At 37.3% G+C, this 12,558-nt stretch overlaps 1 protein-coding gene across 3 annotated transcripts in view; it reads left to right on the top strand.

Annotated features, from left to right (window-relative positions):
* SMURF1 (SMAD specific E3 ubiquitin protein ligase 1) overlaps nucleotides 1-12,558 on the top strand; it is an 83,312-nt gene that overhangs the window by 44,884 nt on the left and 25,870 nt on the right. For all 3 annotated transcript variants that reach the window (XM_028149172.2, XM_028149169.2, XM_028149157.2), the window contains exons 2-5: nucleotides 9,057-9,095; nucleotides 10,190-10,298; nucleotides 11,927-12,060; nucleotides 12,207-12,272. In XM_028149172.2, coding sequence (XP_028004973.2) covers nucleotides 9,057-9,095; nucleotides 10,190-10,298; nucleotides 11,927-12,060; nucleotides 12,207-12,272 — 348 coding nt within the window. The remainder of the gene's footprint in view (nucleotides 1-9,056; nucleotides 9,096-10,189; nucleotides 10,299-11,926; nucleotides 12,061-12,206; nucleotides 12,273-12,558) is intronic.

The raw sequence follows: 12,558 nt of genomic DNA, 5'->3' as shown, positions 1-12,558 counted from the left end.
ACGACTGGTCAACCAGTCATTCTGGTCATTCCGCTGTTCGGTCACTGGGCTTTTATTATATAGGATACCCTCCTCCATCTTCCCTCACTTCCCTCTCCCCACATTGTTGTTCGAGTCCATGAGTTTTTCTTTTTTTTTCCTTTTTTTTCAAATCTTCCACTACTCCCACTCCCCCGCCCCCCCCGCCACCACACACACACACTCACACACACAGCTGTTAGCCTGCTCTCTTATCTGAGTCTGTCTCTATTTTGCTTATTCGTTCACTTTGTTCATTAGATTCCACCCAAGAAATCATATGGTACTTGTCTTTCTCTGACTGGCTTTTTTATTATTTTAAATATTTAGGTAAAACTTTTTCTAATGAAAACCTGAATTTTCTTTCCTATGTTCTAAGGCAAAGAAATGTGCTTCCACCTGTAGAATCACTTGCACTCTTGATACGTTTGTTCCACTCTAACATGGTTGAAAAGCATTCCATTTGGTTGATTTGAGACAGAAACGTGATCTGGACATAAAAGTTATTCTAAAAGACAGACTTTAAATGACATACCTTTCTTATCTTCCTATAATACTTGGGAGGAAATCAAACAACAGGAAATTGCTTTCTGTGAGACCTGTCTTCTTCCTTCCCCCAGGGAGAAGTCAATCCTGCGGGTCCTGCAGGGCAAATCTAGGGTGAAAAGAAAAGCAACATTTTAAGATTAAAATATAAAAATTAAATATGCCCCTTAGTTATAAATTTTCTTGGAATGTAATGACCTAATCAATCCTTGGAAATAATCCCTCAAGATGTAAAAATGACTGTTCATTAATGAGGGCTTTGTTCAAACAAAAAGTTCCAGATGCCCTCTGGACTTGACTTGTTTTTTTGACATGTACTTTATTTTTCCCTCGTTGCACTATTACTTCCGGTTTGAAACTGCAGGGGAACGTTTTGTTTTCTTAGTGCCAACCAAATGTCACTAACGATACCATAAGGAATAGCGTAAACCATTTCTGAAGAACAGGATCTGTCAGGCAGCAGTGTGTGTGCAAAGCTGCCAGGCCTGGACTCCTGGTGGAGTATGGGATAGCAGTCAGACACACCATGGTGGAGGCTCTAGCAAAATGATCTCATTCATTCATTCATTCAAATACTTATTTCGACAAATATTGACCGCATTTAATTCCTATGCTCCATGCTAGGAATATAATGGTTTAGAAGAATAGTCTCTGCCTTCTTGGTGCTTATGTTCTAGTGAGTAGCTAGTTAAAAAGAAAAAAGGTTATTACTTAGTTCATTTATTCAGCAAACATTTTTAAAGTAATCTGGATACAGTAGAGAATACAAAAGACACAGTCCTTGTTCCAGTGGACATTTTTGTAGGGGAGAGGCAGACATGAAGCAGCATATAAATAAATAGAGGCTTTCATTTCAAACTCTGATAACAGCTGTGATGCTACTGTGATAGTGTAACGTGAGATGGGTAAAAAGGGGGTGGCTACTGAGTCTTTCTGGATCGTAGTAATTTCACCAGTAAAGTGGAAAAAGTGATACCTGCCCTGTATGTCCACTTACCTCATCCTGTCAGACTAGATAGAGACTCTAAAGTCACAATAATGGCGTTAGTGTTTGCAGCTGGTGGGGACTCAGGGGGACAGGCAGAGGAGCTGGAACAGACCCTAGTCCTTGGAGCCAAGCTCTGCCTCATGGGAAAGGCATTTTCTGCCACAGCAGCCCTGCCTCACCTCTCAGGGTGTGGGAGTATGAGTTGAACTTGGTCATACTTTCTTTTTTAATGTTTTTTTTTTTTTATTGCTTTTAGGGAGAGGAAGGGAAAGGGGGAGAGAGAGAGAGACATTAATGATGAGAATCATTGATCAGCTGCCTCCTGCATGCCCCCTAGTGGGGATCAAGCCCCCAACCTGGGCATGTGCCTGACTGGGAATCGAACCGTTCATGGGTTGATGCTCAACCACTGAGCCACACCAGCCAGGCTCTGTCATACTTCTGACTTCAAATAAATTCCCGCAGTTTTGTCATTTATTTTTTAATTTAATACTTTTATAGAAAATGAAGCTATAACACTAATTTTAAGCAACCAGTGTTTGGAAAACCAGTTTAAGCGTTGTCAGTTTACTGGAGTCTCCCTTTGCCTCCCCCACCCCTGTCCCAACCTCAAAGACAATCAGGACAGCTGGTGGTTGCTAAAATATGTTTCGTTAACTTAGACAATTTTCCCCGGCAAAGGAGAAATCATTTTATCATCTAATGGTGTCTAAATAGTGAAACGTGTATGTGTGTTATGTATAAACTTACTGAGAAGAATTGGGAAAAACTGTTTATTTCATTAGGCAAATAATGGAATAGATTTAAAGATTTAAAGATATATGCCCTAGCCAGTTTGGCTCAATGGGTAGAGTGTCAGCCTTTGGACTAAACAGTCCTGGATTTGATTTCTGTCAAGGGCATATGCCCGGGTTGCGGCTCAATCCCCAATAGGGGGTGTGCAAGAAGCAGCCGATCAATGATTCTCTCTCATCATTGATGTTTCTCTCTCTCTCTCTCTGCCTCTCCCTTCCTCTCTGAAATCAATAAAATTATGTATTTTTTAAAAAGAATACAAATACATATTTTTAAAAAATATTTAAAAATATATGGATTTAAAGCTTTTGAGTATATTGATGTAACTGAAATGTGGATTTCTTTTTCCCTTTTAAGGCAAATTTGAGGATTTCCTAAGTTTGTATGAGAATTGACAGATGAGTGACTCCGGTACAAGGCCTAGAAGATGGCAAGCTAGTGACATACATTGACCAGGAAACCTGACTTTACCTTTAACAAGGATTCTGTTTTTTCCCCTTTTTGTGGCTTGAAGAATTTTTCCTTAAGTAGATAAAAATTTGAGTTTTAGATGTAAAAGTTGGATGAAGCAGGCAGCTAATAATATACATTAAGTGCATATGATGTGTTGGCAGCTATCCTAGGTGGTAAACTATATTTTCTAATAAATGAAAATTTTATTTAGGTGTTTTAAATTATTGAGATACCTTAATTGTCTATATTTTGTATTGCTGTTACTCTCTTTGCCTTACTTTTTGTTTCTTGTTCATCATAGTCTGTGTTGCATGCCTGTTGTGTGGCCAGCACCTATGAAGCCCATGTCTAAGTAGGTGGAAGATGGGGTTGCTCCTTCAGAGGAACTGAACCTAGCTGGGGACAAAGCCACCTTATGAAAAAGTACTGAGTGCTCAACTATAGGTCTCTTACAGAAAAGAGGAGTAAAAAGAGGGACTAGATTGCCCATAGTTAAGAGTAGAGATTCCCAGTTTAGTCAAAACGTTTATGCAAATGTGGCTATCAACCTAAAATTGCCAACTTTTATTTTTGCCAAGTCATTGTTGAAACTATCTTTTTTTTTGCCACATTTCATTAAAGAAATATTTTAACATGAAAAAGTAGAAAAGAGCCGAAACCGGTTTGGCTCAGTGGATAGAGCGTCGGCCTGCGGACTCAAGGGTCCCGGGTTCGATTCCGGTCAGGGGCATGTGCCTTGGTTGTGGGCACATCCCCGGTGGGGGGTGTGCGGGAGGCGGCTGATGGATGTTTCTCTCATTGATGTTTCTGGCTCTCTGTCCCTCTCTCTTCCTCTCTGTAAAAAATCAATAAAATATATTTTTTAAAAAAAAGGTAGAAAAGACATATAACCCCAGAACAAACAGACATTTAAAATTAATTATTTCATTTTTATGAAAACCCCACTATATTGTCCTTATTTTTTAAATTTTGGCACAGAGTGACAGTGGGAAACAATGGCCTGAATGAAGCTTCACTGAGAAAGAGGGCCTGGCCTGCCCACAAAGACAGACACAAAAAGAGAAAGATTGCCAAGTGGATTGAGTAGCAAGAATTGCCTAGAGGGTAGTAGTAATGGTCAGGGCCCAGAGGAGGGGAGACAATGAACTGAACTATACTTTGTTTTTTATTTTGTATTTTTTTTAATTAAATTGATTAGGGTGACTTTGGTCAACATGAACATATAGGTTTCAGGTGTGGGTTTCTGTGTTATAAGATCTGTATATTTCACCAAAGTGTGCCCACCACCCAAAGTCAAATCTTCTCCTGTCACCATATATTAGGAACCCCTTTTCCCCAACCCTGTTCCCTCTGGCAACCACCATACTGTTTGTGTTCATGACTTTCAGTTTTATATCCCACATAGGAGTGAAATCATTTGGTTCTTAGCTTTCTCTGACTGACTTATTTCACCTAGCATAATGCTCTCAGGTCCATCCATGGTGTTGCAAGTGGCGCTATTTCATCCTTTCTTATGGCCGAGTAGCATATTGTACTGAACTATACTTTAAAGAATAGTGAGAGGTAGAAGTGATACTAGAGAATGGGACACTTGAAAACTCAGGAGAAATTTAGATTTGCAGTAAAATACAATACAGAGCCATTGAAATTTTTGAGCCTCAGAACACGAAAATGTCATGTCAAAAGATCGATCTGGTGGCTGAATGTAGTATGAGTTAGGGAGGGCACTGTTGCTCTTAGAATAACTGCAGATAGGTGAAGCCCAGAACAGGAAAATGAGTACACAAAAAAGGGAAAGGACAAGATCAAGAGACTTTTAGTGAAAGAAAAGATAGAACTTGATGACACATATAAACATAAGAAAAGAGGGTGTGAAAGTTACAGCCACAAGAAGTACTTGGGGTATCCTGTGTTTTTGTCAGGGGCCTGGTAAAGAAGCTTGCCTTGCTAATTGAATGTACAAGTTAGCAAAACGCCGCCCTTCTGTGTATTTTGAGATGCTAAGTGAACATTACATAATTTGCTCTTACTCTTTCTCCAGCATTAGGGATCTCTGGTATGTGATTAAGAGTATCACTTAGCAGAGTTGGAATTGAAGCAGCCATGCAGTGGTCTACACTGAAAAACTGAGCTTCGTTTTCTATACTTTCTCCTTTGTTCATTGTTGTATCCCCAGAACCAATTTATAATTGGAGTATAACATATTGGTTTAAAAATTAGTGGTAGGTTCAGATAATGTGGGATTTTTGTGCTGTGTAATAAATTGTCTTTTATCATTACATACCTTAGAGTGGACAAAGAGAATTCTATCTCGATATCACAAAATTATTCTAGTAGGAGAAATCATATGCCATTAACTAAACTAGAATTAGTATGACCCTAAATGATCTTTGCACCAAAATGAGGCAAAATTCTCTTCGTGCTGACACTACTGAGAGCTTCTCCACCTTGCGATATAACCAAATTCCACTGAAGTGAACCTTAAATGAAAACATTGCTAGTCTTGTAAATATGAACAAAGATTAATCTTTTTGAGATATTATGGGAATTTTTCCAGTCAGAAGCAATCCAGCCGCAGCATCTCAGAAAAATTAGGCCCAGAGCTGGTGGGTAATATTTGAGGCTGGAGAGTTGAGGTAGGTCGGGTCAGAGCATGGCATCTAGAATTTCGCAATGGGAAACCACTGTGGAATTTTAAAAAGGAATGAGACATGAAATTTAAATTTTAAAAAGTACTTTGTGATAGCTAATTTTGGGAGCTTGAACAAGGGTGGAGATGGCAAAAAGTCAACATATTTGAGAGATTGAGAAGTACAAGCATGGCATACAGATTTCTGGCTTGTGCGGTTGTGGGTATTGCTGCTGATCTCTGAAATGAATCTTGGGAGAGGACCAGGTGTTTAGGCAGAGAGGGAAGGTTTCAATTCCGTTTTGGATAGTTTGGGTTTGATATGAGAGTCTTTGAGACATTCAGAGCTGTGGGAAAGAAAAGGGAAGCTGATCCATTTGAGGAGAGTTGAAAAGATGGCTGATTTAAAATTAATTTAAGAAAAACCTTTCCTATATTCAAATAATAATTAGAAAATGCAATGAAAGGAGCACTTCCATTCACAATAGTAACAAAAAACAAAACATTCAAGAGTAAACCCAATTAGAAATGTGGAAAACTTTTTTAAAATACAGTAGAACTTCATTTCTCCACAGGGGTAGCAACACAAGTCAGTGGGGAAAGAATAGTCTTTAAAAACAAATGGTGCTGTACAATGCATATCCACCTACAAAGAAATGATATGGACCCTTCTCACATCCCACACAAAAATGAACTCAAAATAGATCATAAACCTAAATGTCTATTAAAGAGTAATTTAAGAGTAGTTAGAGTAGCTAGAAGTATTAAAAAAGCTAAAAGTATAAAACTCTTAGAAGAAAATACAGGACTAAATCTTTATGACCTTTGGTAAGGCAGAGCCTTCCTAGACATGATACCAAAGCACAAGCAACCAAAGAAAATAGATAAATTGGACCTTATCAAAATTAAAAACTTTGGTGCTTTGAAGAGCAACATCAAGAAAGTAAAAAGACAACCCACAGAATGGGAGAATATTTACAAATCTGATAAGTATATTTTATATTTAGATGAAAGGCAAATAATTAGTTAAAAATAGGCAAAAACATCTAAATAGAAATTTCTCCAAAAAGATATACCAGTAGCTAATAACCACATGAAAAGATGCTCAAAGTCATTAGAGAAATGCACATTAAAACTACAGATATAAAACCACAGAGGTAGATGATAAGTATTAGTTGAGGATGCAGAGAAATAAAAAAACTCATAACTGCTGGTGGGAATATAAAGTGGTGCAGGTGTTGTGGGAAACACTGACACTTCCTCAAAGTGTTAAACATACAACTCAGCAACTCCACTCTGTCCACACAGCAACTTGTACAAGCATCATTCACAATAACCAGAAGGCAGAAACATCCCAAATGTCCATCTATTGATAAATCGATAAAGAAAACGTGTTTATTCATACAATGGAATACTACTCAGTTATGAGAAGAAATGGATTCATAGTACAACATGAACTTTAAAAACATGCTAAGTGAAAGAAGGCAGTTACAAAATACCACATATTATATAATTCAATTTATATGAAATGTCCAGAATAGGCAAATCTACAGACACCTAGTAGATTAGTGATTGCCTTGGACTGGCGAGATTTGAGGTTGAATGAACAGTGACTGCTAATAGATGGGTATGGGATTTCTTTAGGGGATGATGAAAATGTTCTAAAATTGATTGTGGTGATGGTTGTACAAACCTGTGAGTATACTAAAAACCATTGAATTATACTGTATATACATTAAATGGATAAATTGTATAGTATATTAATTATATCTTGATAAACCTGTTATATAAAAATACAGTAAGTGAAAAGTTTGTAGAATATATGTATTATATGAATATATTTTTTAAATAATATATAAGTTCGTAGCAAAGCACTATATTCTTTAAAATTAGCAAAATTGAAAGCATCAAACAGACTGTCAAATTACAGGGGGAAGGTTAGGGAGAGGTGGGGGAGATAAGAGATCAATCGAAGGACTTGTATGCATGCATATAAGCATAACCAATGGACGCAAAACTCTGGGGGTGAGGGCAAGCATGGGTGTGGGGGGGGGGACAATGGTAAGATATGTACACATATAATACCTTAATTTAAAAAAATAAATTAAAGAAAATAAATAAATAAAAAATAAATAAATAAAATTAGCAAAATTGCCCTGGCTAGTGTGGCTCAGTTGATTAAAGCGTTGTCCCATACACCGAAAGGTCACAGGTTCGATTCCTGGTCAGAGCACATACCTAGGTTGCAGATTCAGGCATGTACGAGAGGCAACAAATTGATGTTTCTCTCTCTCTCTCTTTCTCTCTCTCTCTCTCTCTCTCTCTCTCTCTCTCTCTCTCTCTCCCTTCCTCTCTCTAAAATCAATAAGCATATCCTTGGGTGAGGATTTAAAAAAATAGCAAAATTTGTGAAGCAATGTAAAAGGGACATCGGTGTATATTCCCTTGCAATAGTAGCTTTAATCATGTAACTGATCTGGTGTCAAAATTTCTTAATAGTAATTGATACCACCTAATTAATAAGATAACAACAATAGCATTTATTGCATTCTATGTGCCAACATTTTGCTAAACTCTTAATATGTTTTGTTGTTTGTTTTTCACAACACCATGTTTTCTATTACTCTCCCCTTGCTTTCTATTCTCCAACATACTGAAGTTTACACTTACAAAATTGTATTATTTATCAGAATATCAGAAATGAACAATTTATTTTGTTCTTAATAGAAACTAAAAAGGTATTTATGTGACCTTGAGCAGTTATAAGAGCATATTGATAAATCTATCTGTATGTGTTTAAGTAAGATTTTAAGAAATTCGAACTAAAACATTTTATTTATTATAGCTGATTCCCAATTGGAGGAGAAAACACTTTTTACGTTATTATTATTTATTTTAGAGAGGAAGGGAGAGGGAGAGAGAGAAAGAAACATCAATGATGAGAGAGAATCATTGATGGGCTGCCTCCCACACTCCCCACACTGGGGATCGAGCCAGCAAACCCGGGCATGTGCCCTGACTGGGAATCGAACCATGACTTCCTGGTTCATAGATTGACGCTCAACCACTAAGACATGCCAGCTGGGCGAGAAAACACTTTTTAGTTACTTGACAGTGTTTTGTTTAGTGTAGTATTAAATTTGAAAGGCAATCGGCAAAGATAATTTTTAGAATCTTTTTTTTCATTGTCTATATAGACTGTTGTCTCCGTCACTTTGGGCTGCTATAACAAAATACCATAGGCTAGATGGTTTAAACAATAAACATTTATTTCTCACAGTTCTGGAGACTGGAAAAGCCTAAGATCAAGGTGCCAGCAGAATTGGTTCTTGGTGAGGGGCTTCTCCCTGGCTTGTAGATGACGCCTTCTTGCTGTACTCTCACATGGAGAGCAAGCTCTGTGGTCCCTTCTTATAGGGACACTGATCCCATTATTATGCCCTAATCTCATGACCTCATCAAAACCTAAGCACCTCCCAAAGGCCCCACATCCAAATACCATCACATGGTGGAAAGGGCTTCAACATAGGAACTTGGGTGGTATGGGACAGTTTAGTCCATAGCAACCAGCTATGATGAAAACCTTGTCCATAAATGCTAACCCTAGCATTTTTTGTTTGTTTTTAGTATTATGTGCCAAGAACCTTGCAAAGAAAGACTTCTTCAGTAAGTAAACACCCATTTTTGCTCTCTTACAATATTAATATTTTTCACATATTTCTGAAATTTTAAACTCGTTAAAAACACTGGGTGTATTCTCCTAAAAATCCTGCCCTTACTGGATAGAAATCCATGGTCTGACAAACTTCATTTCCCAGTTGACTACAACATAGAGATACTCGGCTCCAAGGCACAGAATTTATAACTCATACAAGAAAAACTCTCGTCCCCTATTTCAGCCACACCCTGTTTTCTCTGTCTTTCCACCCATTAATACATTACTTTCTGCTGAATAAAGTGTTCTCAGCTCAAATACAGATGAGACATTTTTCTATAAAATAGCCGTGGTTAAGTAAAATTGTTAGTCAAATTTTATAAATTAAATCGTATTTTAAAAGTCTTGGAATTAAAGGAATTATGAAAAATAGAGGATCCTTTTCTAAAGAAAGGACTCACCCCTTAACTCAGGAAATTCACCTACTATAAAGTAGGTGCCTGCAGCTTAAAATTCTTCACCTTTTTCCTGATCCTCACCAGAACACTGCTCAATTCAGTTATTCACACTTGAAGGATGAAGACACCTAGGCTCGCAGGCTTTATTCCAGTAGCTGGGAAGCTCCAGAGCGTTGGCTCACATCCAGATCTGGCTCTAAAACCTTTACCTTGCCACCTCTCTGGTCTTGTAAACCTGTCTGATTTATTTAGGACTTGGTGAATACTTGCTTCCAGAGTTAAAATTGACAGTCACTAAATAAGATTTCTAAGTATTACTTTTTAGAAAGTATAAATACAATTAATTATAGATACCTCTCCCTTCATTTAATTAGCCCCCCTTAGTGATCATCAAAAATGGGAATTTGAATTGAAGCCTATTTTTTATAGGGTGTGTGTTTTTTCCTAGCCTCTAAAAATCTGAGTGTGATGTCATCCCAAGTTGCCATTCTTAGAAAGCTACATAGATCGAACTGACCTTAAAGTAGAGAATAAAATCAACTAGGGTGATCTTCTTTACCAAATTAGAGGATTCGCAGCTCCCGTTAACCTATAAGACTGTGTTCTAATGTTACACTGATTGATCTGTGGCTGCCCCTCTATTCCAGGACTCCCCGACCCCTTTGCAAAGATTGTTGTGGATGGATCTGGGCAGTGCCACTCAACGGACACTGTGAAAAACACATTGGACCCAAAGTGGAACCAGCACTATGATCTGTGAGTTGAATATTCTGTAAGCCATTTGGGAGCAGCAGGACAGTAGGTATCTAGCTTTTAAGAGAAGCATTTCTTTTTTTTTTTTTAAGGATTTGTAACTTGTTATTGATAACGAAGTATGGCCAAATTAATACTGCCTCATTTTAGAATTCATGTACTTGGAAGTTCTTGCGTTAGACATTTTTATAGATTTGTATGGTTTGCTTCTCTAACTGTGATCTTCTGTGACTTTTCAATCAACTGGCCATTCTAGCAGAAAAAAAAGGCATAGTTCAGGTCCTCTATGTACTACTTTTTCAGTGAAACCCTAAACCTGGTTTTAGAGTTTTTATTTTAAAAATACATTATTATTATATTTATCTATTATGCAAATACATGTTGTATATATTTCTGTTTATTTTTATAATTCTGCTTTTTAGTTCAAATATATTTTCTGTAAGAGAAAATATAGTTTGGTATGATTGAATGTATATAAACCTATGTACCATCAAACAATTTCTTGTATTTGTTCATAAAATGAATTGCACTTTGAAACCCACTATTTTATATGCACTTATGTTTTCATGTTCCTGCTAAGAAATTTTTATCAAAGTAATACTGAATGATTATTGGTTTTTTAGTAACACAAATTAAACTGGGTTTGGATGGGATTTTTAATAGCTGGATTCTAAGGCTCACTTTCAGCAATACTGAGGTGCCATAAGTGGCATGGAAAGTGGTTGTCAATTCTTGTCCTGAAAGCTCCCCTCTTTGGTTGACTTGCACTAAGAGTAAGTGGGGGGTTAATGTCTGAATTAGTACCCATTAGTGATCTTTAGATGGATCTATGAGTTTATAGGTAGTCCTCTATTGCAAACTAGTGTTCAATAGTAAGCCTAACACTAGTAGGAATTTATAAATCATGTCATTGTCCTTTGGACCTAATAAAATATAGTAAATCTCACCCCAGCCGGTTGGCTCAGTTGGTTGGAGTGTCGTCCCATCCTATACACCAAAATGGGAATCAAACCTAGGTTGTAGGTTCGATTCCCAGTTGGGACTGGAACAGGAGGCAACCAATAGATGTTTTCTCTCTCTCTCTCTCAAATCAATAAACACATCCTCAGATGATAATTTTAAATAAATAAATATATATGTGATAAATCTCTATTAGATTATAACTTTATGTGGTTATCTACATGTGCTTCTTACATAACTGTTATAGTTCTTTTCCCAGCCCATTGAGATTAGAAGACTTATATTTATTGAGTACCTGCCACATGTGGAATATAGAACCAATATTATTTTTATTTGTTTTAATATATTTTATTGATTTTTTTACAGAGAGAAAGGGAGAGGGATAGAGAGTTAGAAACAGCGATGAGAGAGAAACATCGATGAGCTGCCTCCTGCACACCTCCTACTGGGGATGTGCCCGCAACGAAGGTACATGCCCTTGACCAGAATCGAACCTGGGACCCTTCAGTCCACAGGCTGATGCTCTATCCACTGAGCCAGACAGGTTAGGGCAAGAACCAATATTATTTTTAAAGGATTCTTCTGTGCTAACAAGTCAATCAGACAAAATCTCAGTGGGCTGTATCATAATTCAGAAATACAATTAAAAGTGAGTTTGCATGTTGTTTTAGATATGTTGGGAAAACTGATTCTATAACCATCAGCGTGTGGAACCACAAGAAAATTCACAAGAAGCAGGGAGCTGGCTTCCTGGGCTGTGTGCGACTGCTCTCCAATGCCATCAGCAGATTAAAAGATACTGGATGTAAGAAACAAACGCTTTTCTGCCTCTTCATGCAACTGAAGAAGGCTTATGAGGCATCATTTTTTTTTTAATACTGAAAACAGAATTCCTGCCTTCCTCCCTAGTTAACATTTCGCTGGGTTAAGTTTTGAATTGTTTGTTTGCAGACCAGCGTTTGGATCTATGCAAACTAAATCCCTCAGATACTGATGCAGTTCGTGGCCAAATAGTGGGTAAGAACTTTCTCATCTGTATAAAGAGATGCTTTTGCTCAACTTAGCATTCAACACTCCATCACTGAGGAAACACATACAGGCACTGGCATGGTGACATACTTGGAAGGACAAACCACTTACGGGGGCCATCTCTTCAGCACTAAAAAGTTTCATCTTGTGTAGTTTTGATTATTTTATCTAATTTATCTCTTCAACCTATCATTCAAAGTTGAGTTGAAATGACTAATGTACAAAAAGATTTAGGGTTGTAATTTTAAATGTCATTTTAATCATCCCATTATGG

The sequence above is a fragment of the Eptesicus fuscus genome, chromosome 6 (assembly GCF_027574615.1).
Source record: "Eptesicus fuscus isolate TK198812 chromosome 6, DD_ASM_mEF_20220401, whole genome shotgun sequence".
NCBI classification, from domain to species: domain Eukaryota; kingdom Metazoa; phylum Chordata; class Mammalia; order Chiroptera; family Vespertilionidae; genus Eptesicus; species Eptesicus fuscus.
The sequence above is the reverse complement of the archived record's forward strand: the minus strand, read 5'-3'. Positions and strand labels throughout refer to the sequence as shown.